Below are 17,168 nucleotides of genomic sequence, written 5' to 3'. Positions count from 1 at the left end.
GATAGTTCGGGAGTTGAGCCAAAGTGATGACTTTTTTAAGTCACCATGCAGTTTTCCTGTCCGCGGTGCTGGAATCTTTCAGAATTTATAAAAAGTGTGCTGTTTTTAGGATCTCAAAATATGGTAACTCTATACGTTATAACATAATTATGAACGAGAATGTCCGAAATTTTGAAGACTTGACGTAGGCTCATAATTTTTTCGTAAATTAACATGAACACATTATTTTTGGGAATGTTTATGCTGATGCATGATATTTTTCGTCGCGCTGCGAACGATTTACTTTCACATTTATTGATTTTAATATGGGGACTACCACCCTCGCAATAGTGCAATAAAATATAAATAAATACAACCTTCATTTACTGGAATAAGCCTAATTGTAGAAGATATGAGGAAGCTAGAAATTGCAAAGTTTATGTATCAGTTCCATTGCGGTCAATGTCCCTCAAATTTCAACGACTACTTCACCTTGGAGACAAAAGCGCACAAGTACAGCACACGCGCGTCAACGAAGAGCAACTACCATATATGACGAGGACTGAATAGGCTATACAAGTATGCCGGACCCCAAATGTGGAACAGCATCTAGCCGGCTATCCGACAGTCGTCGAGCATGTCCACATTCAAATCGAAATTCAAGCAATTTCTTCTAAATGAATACTAGCCAGTCTTCAGGATTACCGGACCACGACCTAACATCGACCTCGCCCTCCGCCACATGCCTCCTCATTTTGTCGCTTGCGTCTTATATTCTCCGCATTAATTTTCATTCAGTGTGCATGCCTCTTTTTCTTTACTTCGCCTATAGGCTAAGGTGGGTAATGTAACCTGAAGTTCATCGATGTTATCCTCATGAAGTTTGGCCTTCTCGTACAAAATCTCTACAAATTTCTCCAACTCTTCAATCCTTTTATCTTTCAAGTCGCAAGCACTATCACTGGATATTCCATCGCATATATTTCTAGACAAAAATTGGCCAATGTTGCAGTATGGACTCTTAGCGGAAATGGTGTGGATTCACACCCTTGGGCCTTGCACCACCCGTGATATACTGCTTTGTTTTCGTGTACCCCAATTTGGGTGTGAATGCACACTCTTTTCGTTGAGATTGTGGTATCTCGTATGTATCTGAGTATTCATTGCATTCACTGTGCAAGTTATATTCGCATACGGAATGACGGGCAGCACGATTTGTCTCTATCTACTCATAACTTGCATGATATATATGTGCATATCTCTGCCCACGTATTCAAATTTACCGCGGTAGGGATGAGTAAGGTGTTGTCTCGGAAAATGTAGGGCCCTTATATAATAATTAAACATATTCGGGCGGGCGCGTTGGTATACCGACCTCGTGGCATGATGTTGTTTCGTGACCTCCTGTCTGCCATGTCGAAAGATATTGAAATTGCCCAAACGAACTAAACTAAAAGATGGACATGATTTCAAATTGGTATTTCTCCACTGGAAGATATTTTTTCTCTGCGGCGTGGCATTTTTCTTGTGAGATTGCCAGGACGGGAACATTCGGCGCCAGCCATTTAGGCGCCTTTGACAACTAAACATAGCCTACATGTAGGCTATATAAATCGAAGTTTTCGGTCAGGATAGGGGCAATCTTTTTGGACCAAAGTTTTTTCGCTACCGATCGTTCTGGCACACTTTTCGGAATCGCATGTTATACATGACCTAATATTTCATATGTATTGAACTCTTGGTACGTCGTGGCGTGGTAATGGTCGATGCCGGACTGCCTATTTCTATAAATTATGAATATTTTTTGGGGGGGTTACCCAATAATCAAGATATCTGGCCACATGAAATCACGCATAGCGCAAAAAAAAATGAAAAAAGTTGTATATATTTTCCCTAAAATACTCTATAATTTATGCTTATTCACCAAATAATTTTGTGCTCCCTTTGGGCTCGCATCCCTCCCCTCCCACCCATCCCTCCCGCCACATGCCACCTCATTTTGTCGCTTGCGTCTTACATTCTCTGCATTAATTTTCATTCAGTGTGCATGCCTCTTTTTCTTTACTTCGCCTATAGGCTAAGGTGGGTGTCTTATATTAAAGGCTACTTCAAGTTGTTTCGACACCTTCCTTTCTTTTCATTGTATCGCAGTCTTGTGATGTTTTGAAACGATGAAAATATTAATAAACCTGATTGATTGATTGATTGATTGTAATCGCTATTATAGGATAACGGTATATTCCTAGAGATCGTTAAGGCCGTTTAAATGCTTTATTCAACGAGATATAGTGGTTCCAAACTTGGCGGTCGTTTGCCTTTATTCTGGGGTTTGCGAATATGTTGAACGTAACCAGATTCCAAAATAGCCCGTGAGTTAGTCTGGGCAAAGGTGCTGACTTGTTTTAGTAATCAGCTCGTCAAATTTTGATCCGGGCCACGGAACATTTTAAAATTGTAGATCAGGGGCTCTCAACTTACCTCGTATAACGCGCCGCATTTTAACAGCGAAAGACGCTGCGGGCCGCAGAACATTATTCCCATGTATTAGTGGGCTATTATTCAATTTAGGCTACTATAGCCTATTTACCAGTCGTATACGGGCGTTTAGTACATTTTTATGCATCCGAAAGCATTAATGGACAGAGGTCGCAAGATTGCAGTTTTTTTGTGAGAATATTATCTCCCAGCGGCGCAAGCATATCCCGTCATTGAGCGTGCATTGCATTGGTTGCCTAGTCGGGATATGCTGCACCTTCAAACCCTGCCACCAGAGAGCCGATGTCTCTGTTTCAATGCGTGAGCGAGCAAGTATAAAATTACGGAAGCCTAACTTTTTCGCTACAGAGGCCATTATCACTTTGAGCTCTCAGTGCTGATATGAGAAGAAGTTTGGCGTCCGGGTATTTCTGAACAAATCAATCAACCCTACTCATTTCCTTCCATGGATGGAGCCCTGCACCAATACAGAAAGAATTCAGCTTTGTTAAGTTGATGTTTTTCGCTGGTCCTTACCCGCGTTTGCCCTGCCAGCGTGTCCACTCTGATAAAAGCAACCAGATAAATAATTAGCTCTGTAATGTCTATGGAGTCAGTGGATTCGTCCGATGCTAGGCTAAAGAAGTCTACGCGTCAACGTATTTTAGAACATGCGATGAAAGATCGACTGAAATTGCTGTTACTCTTCTGGTCACGGTCGAATCAGACAACTGTAACTTCGAAATTTGTCAGGTGATGTTGTCCTTGCTTTAAAGTATTGGAAGCAGCGAATATTCGTTTTATTGAAATCACACCTTCCCTGGCCAATTTCATGGGTTTAGTGATATTCCAAGCAATTTTTAACCATGCGTCTGTAACATAGTCGACAATTTTAACAATGCCTCGAAATATAGATTGGTGGGCTTGACAACTAGCTAGCAATGTTTTTTCAAACATCAGGCGATACGTATAACTTCAGAAGAAAGTGTCGTGGTATAATTTTAAGCTTCTACGCTTCGTTACGAAAACAGTTATTCGACAAATATGTCACATCGGTTTTCCATTTATATCAGAGAAAGCAAATTGATTTATCCGAACAGAGTTACAAACCCAGTTCCCGCCGTTTAATTTCCCGTTTCTTGTTCTTGTATCTGAGTTAAACACTCCTTAAGAGTGTACTACACAACAGAATTCTCTTGAACTAGAGACCAGCAACATCGTGCCAGTGGCAATTGCGTTTATAATGAAAGATGTCGCGGGCCGCAAAATAAACGTCTGCGGGCCGCGGGTTGAGAACCCCTGTTGTAGATGGAGTCGTGACCATAAAAGGTAAGAAACCACTGGATGTTTAGAACGCTACGTGGTGCGCACCGGCATAAGGCTGATAAACAATCTTATCGGTGGGACATGAACATGACTTAACGATGTACAATGTTCCCTGTATTTTCAGACTCATCATCCTCCTCCACCAGCTCCACCGCGAAATCTGATCATGTGGGTGGAGAGTAGTAACTATAGTAATATATGGAACAACCAATATTATTGACAGAATTTATTTAAAAAAACACAGATGCATATAGAAACCAGATTCATATAGCAAGTCCCCCCCCCAATAAATTGCATCGAAGACCCTATGGTGGGCTCAAAATCATTGTTTATTTGGGTGGGAAGGGGCTGAAAAATCTGATTTGGGTCCTGGTTACACAACACTCAGCAACATACTCCTGAACCATATCGTGACCACCTCGGGTCTATGAGCAAAGCGTTGCAAGTGTGACGTCATAACTCATTTTGAAATCCTCTAGTGGGCGCTAATGAGTATCCGGAATTTGTGTCACAGAAATATGGTAACCCTACAATAAAGGGCCATATCTGCACCCAAACCCTGAATTTGTCGGAGGGCGAGCTCGAAGGCGCCCTAAATTATTTCTCAAATAAACATAAGTTTATAGCATGTTCGGGTAGAACTACTTGAAAGTTTTTCTTCCTTCATGTTGGCCGAGACGATCGATTTATGTCTATGTCTAATCGTCCATTGTTCATGTTATCACCTAATTGGCCGGCGCCGAATAGTCCTGTCTTGACAATCTGAGAAAATTATGCACCTCGTGAAGAAATATTAACTCGGAATCGTGTCCGTCTCACGAAAGACGTTTTTCTTTTAGTTTAGTCTCGTAGGTTTTGGCAATTACAATATATTATGAGTATAGTAGGTATACCATATGTCATCTTTTAAGACGATTTGTCCTTTTATTTCAAGAAAACCGATATAGTCCTCCGAGGACTCCCGAATGTCCTCTTTGTTAGCAAATCGCCCTCTTTTATTGCTGTGATCGGGTAGTAGGTTAAGAACACACTGACAGCTGAAACGCTTATGTCGGCGGAAAAGACACGTGAATACTGGCTTTCTATATACATTTGACGCGAAGGTTGATTAAAATAAGGTCAACCGAACGGAAATTACCCGTGGAAACCAGGGTTTTAAGTACCGGCTCGAGAAGATGACCTTTTTTTGTTTAGTCAACCAAGAGCTTTTCGTCGAGATATCCCGTTTCAATGCCTGTAAGTGTCACTTATAAAAATGTGTCCTCTTCGGTGGATCACAAAATATGGTAACCCTACTTAGTGACTGGCCTATGGTAGGTCACAAAATATAACAAGTTGCAACAGGATAATTTTTAACAACGCCACCCCTGTAGATGTATCAATATATAATTATATATATATACCCTGAATTGTAGAAGACACTACCTCCCTCAGCTTTTTCGCTATTGAAGCTACTACAAAATAAATTCGAGCTGAATTTTTATAATAATAATATTCGCAATTTTGATGCGTGTTAAGCAGAGGTTGCCAGTAATGAAGTACGTTTTATTCTACTTCAAGTATATTTTGAAAACTTTTACTTGTAGTTGAGTATGAAATGATGACTACCAATCCGATGGACATGAACAGAGTCTTGGGTGCGCTGATACCGAATCTTGATCATTCCTGAATCACGCAGTATCGTACAGTACGCGGGAACTTGAAATTATAGAATTTGCACGTGCTGAAGACATCTATGGCGCATAAACTCAGTCTATTGTTGGTTCTTATTCGAGACCGGTCGCATTAAAAGGACAATTGTCAATGACGAAAATGTAGACCATATTCTGGAGCTCTACCGCAACTAGCCGATTATATGGAGCACGCATCACACAGTTACTGTGTCTATTCCAAAGAATCAAGAGAATGCAGAAAAAATCACATTGTATATCAATTCAACCAGAATGATTGGCACTACTGTGCATTTGAAGAGAGTTATATAGAAGTTGATGCTTGCTAGGAAGGTGCCCGGAGTTCCGTATTCGTGAACGTACAGCCTTTCCTAGAACGAGAAGCACACATAAGGTGTTCCGTTACACCACATGTACAAATATACAGTTGTAGATACAGCAGTTATAGATTGATGCGGGTCGGCAGGCATATTTAGCAAAGTATATGATTCGAATAATACATACGTTGTGACGACACTCTGAATGACGTGATTAATCTAAGAAATATTACCACATGGGTGGTAAAGATAATATTTGAATACTGTTTAATGTAACCTGAAGTTCATCGATGTTATCCTCATGAAGTTTGGCCTTCTCGTACAAAATCTCTACAAATTTCTCCAACTCTTCAATCCTTTTATCTTTCAAGTCGCAAGCACTATCACTGGATATTCCATCGCATATATTTCTAGACAAAAATTGGCCAGTGTTGCAGTATGGACTCTTAGCGGAAATGGTGTGGATTCACACCCTTGGGCCTTGCACCACCCGTGATATACTGTTTTGTTTTCGTGTACCCCAATTTGGGTGTGAATGCACACTCTTTTCGTTGAGATTGTGGTATCTCGTATGTATCTGAGTATTCATTGCATTCACTGTGCAAGTTATATTCGCATACGGAATGACGGGCAGCACGATTTGTCTCTATCTACTCATAACTTGCATGATATATAAGTGCATATCTCTGCCCACGTATTCAAATTTACCGCGGTAGGGATGAGTGAGGTGTTGTCTCGGAAAATGTAGGGCCCTTATATAATAATTAAACATATTCGGGCGGGCGCGTTGGTTTACCGACCTCGTGGCATGATGTTGTTTCGTGACCTCCTGTCTGCCATGTCGAAAGATATTGAAATTGCCCAAACGAACTAAACTAAAAGATGGACATGATTTCAAATTGGTATTTCTCCACTGGAAGATATTTTTTCTCTGCGGCGTGGCATTTGTCTTGTGAGATTGCCAGGACGGGAACATTCGGCGCCAGCCATTTAGGCGCCTTTGACAACTAAACATACATGTAGGCTATATAAATCGAAGTTTTCGGTCAGGATAGGGGCAATCTTTTGGGACCAAAGTTTTTTCGCTACCGATCGTTCTGGCACACTTTTCGGAATCGCATGTTATACATGGCCTAATATTTCATATGTATTGAACTCTTGGTACGTCGTGGCGTGGTAATGGTCGACGCCGGACTGCCTATTTCTATAAATTATGAATATTTTTTGGGGGGGTTACCCAATAATCAAGATATCTGGCAACATGAAATCACGCATAGCGCAAAAAATAATGAATAAAGTTGTATAAATTTTCCCTAAAATACTCTATAATTTATGCTTATTCACCAAATAATTATACCAACGTGAAAATCTTACATATAGCCTACATCTGCAACGGGGATGCAAATTTACTCGTAATAACTGCAGTTGAGTAATCAAATAAACGCTAACCTTTCCACAATGCAGTGATGTTCGCCGACTTCACAGCACTGACTCGGCATTCTTATTACCGTCAAATTTCATTTTCCTTAATTGTTCGTGACTTTTGCCTGACACTATTACTGTGACGCAATAGTGCCGAAGCGACTTTCTGATATTGGTGTCCAATGTCCACATATTGCAGTTCACATCACATATGCAGATTCAAGTATAGCGGACCCTGTGGATATACGCAGTTCACGCAGCTCACGCAGTTCACGCAGCTCACGCTGGCCACGCAGATCACGCAGGTCACGCAGATCATGCAGGTATCACGTAGGTCTTACTCTCCCACGTTGTTCTGGTGCTCAGGTATCAAGTCTGGAGTGTTCAAGTTTGTTTAGTAATCAGGTACCTGAAGGAGACACTTTGCTCGCGTGAGCTGACGACCTGGACTAGCATCGAACAGGCGGCCTTGGAAGCAAAATCTGTACTGCTTCCGGTAGTACGTGGTGACTTCCAACATTTGGAACGCAGATCACAAGCGGCGAAAGCTCATCTGTGATCCTTGATAAAGGAGCGAATGTGAAGGACGGGATTTCGTATCTCAAATCCCAAATACATCAAGTTGAACGCTTGTCCATTAATTAAAGAAATAACACCTCAATGTCGTCATAGTCAATTCATGGTCTTCTTTGGACGTACGTCACAAAGATGCGAATTTTCGGACAGATAATATGGAGTTTGCGCAGCTGTTCTCAGATCAGTTTGTATCATTATTGATGTAGTGGAATAATTGGCTACTATATAATTTATTTGCTGTTCACCAATATAATTGGCAACCTTCGTTCCGAGTTACTTTCATAGAGTAAGCTAAAACTCGTTTCAGACAGATAATAAATGCGTGTGAACTGCGTGAACTGCGTATTAGGGATGGTGTGAACGTGAGGTTCACGTTCGCGTTCTGTGTGTGAACCTCGGAAATTTTGAGGTTCGCGTTCACAACAGAACCTTGGTAGGTTCTGCACTGTGAACCTCTTTCATATATATTACAATTTTCACTTCATTATAACTTATTTGGTTCACATTTATTGCATTTCAACTGCGAACCACTCTATGCATGGCACTGGCAGCATAAACGATCAACACCTTGACAATTTCAAAAATTTTACTTACTTTCTAACAAAAGTTTGCTCGAAATATCCAGCTTTCCGTTTGTGAATATTTAGTGACTCTCTGCTGTAAGCTTGACCGGCAATCACACAATATCAAGAGCGAAATACACTACATGTAGATAGCGAATGATGCTTATTCAATCGATATCGTTTTCTGATGTAAAAATCTAGTATCGTACGGGGTCAATCTTGTCTTCACCACATGTTTACTGTATCATAAAAACCAAATCCGTGCCATTGAGGTGTTTGCTATTGTTGTATAACTTGTTAATGGAGTAATAGTGGTAGCAAGTATGGAAAACCGTTTTACACTCTACGCAATATCCATGTAGCAATACTCAGACGCCGAATACATTTTCGGGTCTGGCCTATAGACCGTTAAGGCGTACGCTTATATTGCCTGGCAAGTCCTCGTCGAAATTGTTGGCGAAGCGACGGATGATATTGATTTATGGGATTATTATACCATTTGATTGCCTCAGTTGATACATTTAGCGACGTTCAAAACGTCAATATGTACTTCAGCATTGTGCCATTATGTGGCTCGAGTCGTCGCTGGGTATCGTGTACATTAATATAGGCTATCATTTCATTGAAATATAGCAGTGGTCGGTAACCTTTTTCGTCTGAAGAGCCATATTTGCTCGATATTTGCCATTGCAATTCCAAAAGAGCCATATCTATCAATCAACTGTGACGTCACAATTGAAAATACGTGACGTCATCGTGGTACAAAATCGAAGTTCACTGCATGATATTCATCGTGCGCGACATATTTTCTCTGTAAAAACTCGTACTGATCATGCTCATTTATTTGTATTTCAATTAGCTATGCAATGGTATTTTGAAACATTTCGATTTGCAAGCATAATCAACAATCGTAGACAACAGTAAAAGTGTGAATCTGCTATTTGCACGCATTTTGCAGTTCTGGTGTTGCATGGTGTCATTGATGGCTTTGTAGTCTGAGAGAGAGAGAGAGATATGATATTCTTTCTCGCCTGCACCATCGAGATGCTTTGGCGACGGAGTTGCGATACGGCCCCATGAGGTCATCTAGTCTGCGCCCCCGTTTTTTTTTCTCCTCCATGCTATCCGTGATTGCTGAGCGCCTAGCAGGATAGCTGCGGATACCATTTTTCGAGTCTTTGGTATGACCCGGCCGGGGATCGAACCCACGACCTACCGCTCGAGAAGCCGGAGTCGGTTAAACGAGATCGTAGGTTCGTCTTGATGTTTTTTAAATGCGAGAAAGACTGCTCACATGCGTAGGTGGAGCCGAACATGGTCACTTCAGCAGTAGCCTACATACTCTCTGCAGGGTGTGATATGTGACAGGAAGCTCATTCCAGACTTTCAAGATCAACTGATCTACGGGTTGAAGTGTTTTCATTTCCGTCCACTTGTGTTTGCTAGCAAGCTCTGCTTGCCGCCGAGCAACTTTTTCCAAATCTTCATTCAGTGACTTGAATTTGTTCACCCAAATCTCAGAAGCTTTCAAATCTACAACTTCTAATTCAAAATCTCTCACGTAGACACCAGGGATATAACTCAAGTCCACTTCGTCCACAACACACTCATGCGGATGAGTGATAAATTTAAAAAGAGAAGAGCGCTCACGAAATTCTTCGAAGCGTTCTTTGAACGACTGCAGAAGATTATCTGTGAAAGCAACCAGTTGCTGGATATTAAATTGTTGGGTAGGGTTACTTGTAATGAAAGCATCTCTAAATGCTTTCAACGTTTCAAAATGTAACAGACGACCCGTTCCAATGCCCGCAATGAATAGCTCAAGCTTTCTTTCGAATGCAAACACTGATTGTTGAAGAGATAATATTGTATTACCGGTGCCTTGCATTTTGATCTTTAGCTGGTTCAAGTGTCCTGTCATGTCCCCGAGATAGTAAAATTTCCGGAGCCAGTCGTTATTAGTTAGCTCAGGATGCTTAACGTTGTTCATTTCGAGAAAAGTCCTTATTTCTTCCAAGCAAGCTGCAAAACGGCTGAGCACCTTTCCTCTTGATAACCAACGCACATTACTGTGCAAAACCAGTCCGGGATAATTATTGCCAATTTCATCCAGCAACGCTTTAAATTGACGATGATTTGAAGCTCGGGAAACGATGAAGTTGACCACCGAAAAAACAACACTCATCACTTCACCAAATTGTTTGCCACACGTTTGTGCACAAAGTGCTTCTTGGTGCAGAATACAATGGTAGCTTAGGATGCGTCGATTTTCATGTTCGCGAAGAAGCGCTACAAATCCTTTGTGTTTGCCAACATAGATGGAGCAACATCAGTACATACAGAAATAAGATTATCCAATCGCAATTTTTTCTCTCTTGCGAAATCTAGGAAAGACCTGAGTAAATCCTCCCCTCTTGCTTTTCCTTTCATTGGTAAGACAGCAAGACTTTCCTCGCGTACTATGTTACCTGTGACGTATCTTGCAATCGCGCTGAACTGACATAAATGACTTACGTCCGTCGACTCGTCCAATGCGAGGGAATAGTATGTCGCTGTATCAATATCCTTCAACTGAATTTCCTCCACCTGATTTGCCATCATGATGGTACGGTCATGAACAGTTCTGGCGGAAAGAGGCATCTCTTTTATTCTATTGAATATTTGATCTTTATTTCTAAAGTCTTCAAATAACTCATTAGCCACATCAAGCATAAATCTTTTAACATAATCTCCATCTGTGAATGGCTTTCCATTCTTCACTATTGCTAAAGATCCAACCAAGCTAGCCGAGTTGCAGTCACCTTGTTGTCCGGGTAACAGTTCTTGGCACGCTTTCTGCCTCTTGTTTCCCATTGGATATTTGGATGCAAACGATGCATGGCGCGATTCAAAATGCCGTTTTATATTCGACCGTTTCATTGACGAAATCTTATTATTGCATATAAGACACACTGCAGAATCTGTTTTTCCAACAAATGCAAATTCTTCTGTCCATTCTTGCTGAAATGTACGATACTCACCATCTTTATTTCTTTTAGGCATCTCAGTAGTGCTAAAAAAACTAGCTTTCCCTGGACAAAAAAAATGCGTAGGATATTCTTATTCTTGATCATCCAGGGGCGTACACAGACGCGCAGGTGGTGCATCTCGATTGACATATATATTATTTACTATACGATTTGCTACATTACTAAACGAAGCCCACTATACCGCATAGTCGATGTAATTAACCAACGCACAGAAGAGCCACATACCTACGTTCTAATGGTGCTACACGGATAGCGTTGTAATTTGAATTTGTTGTCGTGAATGTCACTTCCAAGGCAGGTAATTCCTCTCCGTAGTTCATGAACACAATGTGTATTTGAAACGGCATTGTCATTAGGCGTCACCATGTCTGCTATTCTCTTTGATCAATCAACGTAGCGTGTCAATCAACATTTCGAAGCTTACGTTGTTAGGTACATTGAATTCGAGAGTGCTATTTGTCGCTAACGCGGCAACAACTTGAATTTGATAATTTTGAAAAGGCATGTCTGAGCCTATAACCCGCGATATGCCACTGTCTTCACCTCTCAAAAGCAGGTATATGTTGCCACGAGAATAATGATTCTGGCCGTTATGAAAATTAACTATCTAGTTGTTCTAATATTGATAAATTGGGTACAAAATTAAAAATTTGTAAAAGAGCCATATCTTATACCCAAAAGAGCCATATATGGCTCGCGAGCCATAGGTTCCCGACCACTGAAATATAGGGTTGGAATTAGCAATATGACGTCACGTGACGTCATGAGGTTCACGTTCGCGTTCACACAGAACCTTTCAAAAAGGTTCGCGTTCACACGAACCTGAACCTTTCAGAGGTTCACACCATCCCTACTACTTACTGAAGTGGTAATGTTTCGCAATTACTTCAACATCTACCTGAACAGTATTCTGGATGAACTAATTACATTTGCAATTAGGTTTTTGTAAAGTAGAAAGTAGTTCAGTATAATATTCCCCAACTATCATCAGTTAAATTGTCATACGACACGCGTCCGCTATGTCATCTCATCGATGGGCATGGGCAATCAGTCACCAAATTGGCCTGAAACTCGCATGGCTGACTTCTCCGTTATTCTCTGCTGTTTCGAAATATATTTCGCTACGCCCCGAACTCCGCTTTCAGTATATTATAACCGTCCGCTATGTCATCTCATCGATGGGCAATCAGTCGCCAAATTGGCCTGAAACTCGCATGGCTGACTGCTCCGTTATTCTCTGCTGTTTCGAAATATATTTCGCTACGCCCCGAACTCCGCTTTCAGTATATTATAACCGTCCGCTATGTCATCTCATCGATGGGCAATCAGTCGCCAAATTGGCCTGATACTCGCATGGCTGAATTCTCTGTTATTCTCTGCTGTTTCGAAATATATTTCGCTACGCCCCGAACTCCGCTTTCAGTATATTATAACCGTCCGCTATGTCATCTCATCGATGGCAATCAGTCACCAAATTGGCCTGTAACTCGCATGGCTGAATTCTCCGTTATTCTCTGCTGTTTCGAAATATATTTCGCTACTTCCCGAACTCCGCTTTCAGTATATTATAACCGTCCGCTATGTCATCTCATCGATGGGCAATCAGTCACCAAATTGGCCTGTAACTCGCATGGCTGAATTCTCCGTTATTCTCTGCTGTTTCGAAATATATTTCGCTACGCCCCGAACTCCGCTTTCAGTATATTATAACCGTCCGCTATGTCATCTCATCGATGGGCAATCAGTCGCCAAATTGGCCTGATACTCGCATGGCTGAATTCTCCGTTATTCTCTGCTGTTTCGAAATATATTTCGCTACGCCCCGAACTCCGCTCTCAGTATATTATAACCGTCCGCTATGTCATCTCATCGATGGGCAATCAGTCACCAAATTGGCCTGAAACTGGCATGGCTGACTGCTCCGTTATTCTCTGCTGTTTTGAAATATATTTCGTTACGCCCCGAACTCCGCTTTCAGCATATTATAAAACGATATAACCGTCCGCTATGTCATCTCATCGATGGGCAATCAGTCGCCAAATTGGCCTGATGCTCGCATGGCTGAATTCTACGTTATTCTCTGCTGTTTCGAAATATATTTCGCTACGCCCCGAACTCCGCTTTCAGTATATTATAACGATATAACCGTCCGCTATGTCATCTCATCGATGGGCAATCAGTCGCCAAATTGGCCTGAAACTCGCATGGCTGACTTCTCCGTTATTCTCTGCTGTTTCGAAATATATTTCGCTACGCCCCGAACTCCGCTTTCAGTATATTATAACCGTCGGCTATGTCATCTCATCGATGGGCAATCAGTCACCAAATTGGCCTGTAACTCGCATGGCTGAAATCTCCGTTATTCTCTGCTGTTTCGAAATATATTTCGCTACGCCCCGAACTCCGCTTTCAGTATATTATAACCGTCCGCTATGTCATCTCATCGATGGGCAATCAGTCACCAAATTGGCCTGAAACTCGCGTGGCTGACTTCTCCGTTATTCTCCGCCGTCTACACGTTTTAGAGTTGCGTATGCGCGTGTCTATAAAGGTCAATGACCGAAAGCTCCGCTCTCCGCTTCCTCCGCTATCTCCGTCTTTTAGGAATCGGCATTTTTGGCTCTCTCCGAGTTTTAGGGTCCGCTCTCCGCTGCCTCCGCTGTCTCCGCTTCTCCGTCTTTTAGGGATGCCCGGTTATTTACAGCCATTAATTGGGCTTTGGCCAGGCAACAATGATTTTGGTCATCATATTTATAATCTGGAATCAGTGTGACAATAAGTATAGCATAAAACCAGGTTCATTGAATTTTTAGGAGTGGCAGCAGGCTATCAGAGCTTCAGAGGCATGAATAATAGTGAGCGCTCACTGTTTGAGTCATAACAGGAGAGAGAGAAAGATAGTGCCTATATTTAGAATTACCGAAATACATACAGTAACTAATAACAGTGACGTCAGACAGAATCGATGGTGATACAATACCACCACCTGACCAGTGACAACCGAACGTAATCACAATTGTACATTGGTGGTGCTGAGCTGACTCGGTAACCTGGCGTTTTCTCCGCCTTTTCATCTTTAAACAACCTAAATGAGAGAGAGAGAGAGTCTTTATTTTCATCGAACCAAAATACATAACAAACGGCAGTGATGGTGGTACAGAAAATATGCGTGCACAGTATTCGGTATTAGATAGGAATGATCAATAAGACCGTGAAGGTCATCTAGTTTGATCACACCAGCATCAAACAGGTACACTTGACTCAGAACAGTCTGGCTGTGAAAAAATGTTTAGTTAGGAAAGGAAAATATAAAAAAAATTAAACAATGGTAGCAAATGATCAATGAAGCAATGTCTGGGCGAGGTAGGGCAACAGTGTTAGTGTAACGACAAGAGGCGATCAAGTAGGGCTTTTTTGAATCTATTATAAGGCAATTCACGGATATGTGATGGTAATGCATTCCAGATGATAGGTCCCGAGTAGTCGATAGATCTCTTAGTTAGGTTGCTATTGGGTTGGGGTAAGTAGACGTTTCCTTTAGACGAAGATCTCGTGTAATGGGAATGGACATGTTTAGCAGGTATGAAAAAGTCATCAAACACAGGAGGGAGACTATTGGAAAAATATTTGTGAACAACTTTTGATACTTCGAAGCGATACAGTTCATCAACTCGCAAAATTCGATGCTTACGGTAGTAAGGCGATAAATTGGTACGTAAAGGTACAGATGAGATCAGCCGTATCGCACGGTTTTGCAGGGTTCGAATTCTGCACAAAAATGTTGTACATGCATTTCCCCACACTACGATTCCATATTGCAGGTGCGAGTGGAAAAGAGAGAAGTAGATGGTTCGTAGTACTGATCTGGAAACCAAAGATTGGAGACGGGTCATTATTCCCACACACCGAGCTAGTTTTGATATTGTGCATTCAATATGCTGCTTCCAAGACAATTTGGAATCAATGGTGACGCCGAGATATTTTGCTGAGTCACACATTGAGATTTGTTTATGATTGATGTTCAGTTGTTCACAGTGAAATTATGACTGGCATTATTTAAAAATGGCACAAACGAAAATCAACTGCCTTCCTTCGTGCAAATGATATGTGACAATCATATATTTATCGGATATATACTGCAGGGTTGGTGCGATGACCTGCAAAATAAGGTCAAAAACATGCAAAATAAGGTCAGTCGCGACATGCAAAATAAGGTCAGTCAAACGCAAAATAAGGTCAGTCGCGACATGCAGAATAAGGTCAGTCGCATGCGAAATACGGTCAGTCGCCACATGCAGATTGCAGACTGTAAGGAAGTGGCACAAGATAAAAGTTGGATTTGAAGTAAAAATTTGGATCTATACACGGACTGTTAATATTCTAGATGCGACTAATCATCTCGTGATCTTAATAATCGTCTGATTATATTTTGTTGAAACATCTTCAGCTTTAGGATTTAGATGAGGAATCTCAATCATGAAATTACTATATAGGAAAGATATTTTAAATTTATTTTTCATAAGAGAAAGAGTTGGATTTGTAAATGAAATATGGATTTGGTTTATGCGCGGACTGATAATAATATTCTACATGCGACTGACTTCGTAATCAAGATAATCATGATTATCTTTTGATCGAAACATATTAAGATTTAGGATATAGATCAGGAATTTTACTGTTGAAAGTAGGCTATACTATACAGGAAAGATATTTTGAATTTCGTTATCATAAGAAAAAGAGTTGGATTTGGAATTGAAGTATAGATTTGGATTTATGCGCGGACTGACCTTATTTTGCATGTCGCGACTGACCTTATTTTGCATGTGACTGACCTTATTTTGCATGTCGCGACTGACCTTATTTTGCATGTTTTTGACCTTATTTTGCATGTCATCGCACCAACCCTCCTCGATATATACCGTCGCATTCCCTGATGCATATACCGCCTATACGATTTCGGTTTCGGAGATTTTCAATGTTATGCCAAAATGAAGTCAGCCATACAACTTCTAAAATGTAGTGTACACAAATAACATGCAAATCAGCAAAAAAGTTTTAGCTAATAATAAAGCGAAATCTGATTAGTTAAAATGAGCAGGAGTAAAAACGTTTTTCGTGATGATTATGAGAGAGAATTCAGAGGTATCTAATGAAGCTCAAAGGGCGAATGTTTCGCACATTGCAATATCTGCAAATGTGACATTAACCTGGAGGCCATAGGAGAGACCGCTATTTCAACTCACATTGGTATCCCAAAACAAAAGAAATGTGTCATAATGATCAATTTGAGCCAGTCGATGTATACTTTTTCCACAAATCGATCAGCACTTACGACCACAGACTACAAGGCAGCTGCTGCACGAGGGTACCTGGGCATTCCATACTGTCAAACACCAGCAATCATTCCTCGCCAACGATTGTACATCGCAATTGTTCAAAGCAATATTCCCCGCTTCCAACATCGCAAATAAGTTTTGTTCGGCCAGGACCAAGACTATAAGCATTGTTACTGTAGTTCTCGCTCCATACACCAAAAAAGGATTTTGTCTAAACTTGGTGTACGGCCTTTTCCGTTTTGATTGACACCTCTAATCACAACGATGTCAAGAAGTTTGGTTTATCACCCTATGGGGGGGGGGGGGCAAGGACTAATGTTTCTTTGGGAGAGGGCTGACGAAGTCCTGTTTGGGCCCTGAGTAAAGGTAAACCTAGACCTGAGCTGTCGTGAGAACCAGGAATCATTTTCTAACAACAAAGAGTTGCTGAAGCAGATTGTTTTTGGCGAAAAGTACGGAATTTGGTATGCCCCGG

General features: G+C 41.2%; 1 protein-coding gene across 1 annotated transcript; it reads right to left on the bottom strand.

Annotated features, from left to right (window-relative positions):
* Nucleotides 1-5,647: 5,647 nt before the first annotated feature.
* On the bottom strand, nucleotides 5,648-7,325 carry LOC145458234 (uncharacterized). Its single transcript, XM_080336554.1, has 3 exons — nucleotides 7,217-7,325; nucleotides 6,045-6,177; nucleotides 5,648-5,821 (listed from the first exon to the last, which is right to left on the bottom strand). Exons 1-3 carry the CDS (start codon nucleotides 7,264-7,266, stop codon nucleotides 5,678-5,680), a joined length of 327 nt encoding a protein of 108 aa, XP_080192680.1. The 5' UTR covers nucleotides 7,267-7,325; the 3' UTR covers nucleotides 5,648-5,677.
* Nucleotides 7,326-17,168: the final 9,843 nt, after the last annotated feature.

Source organism: Botryllus schlosseri, chromosome 16, assembly GCF_051294905.1.
Source record: "Botryllus schlosseri isolate E-star chromosome 16, Bs_hap1, whole genome shotgun sequence".
NCBI lineage: Eukaryota > Metazoa > Chordata > Ascidiacea > Stolidobranchia > Styelidae > Botryllus > Botryllus schlosseri.
The sequence above is the reverse complement of the archived record's forward strand: the minus strand, read 5'-3'. Positions and strand labels throughout refer to the sequence as shown.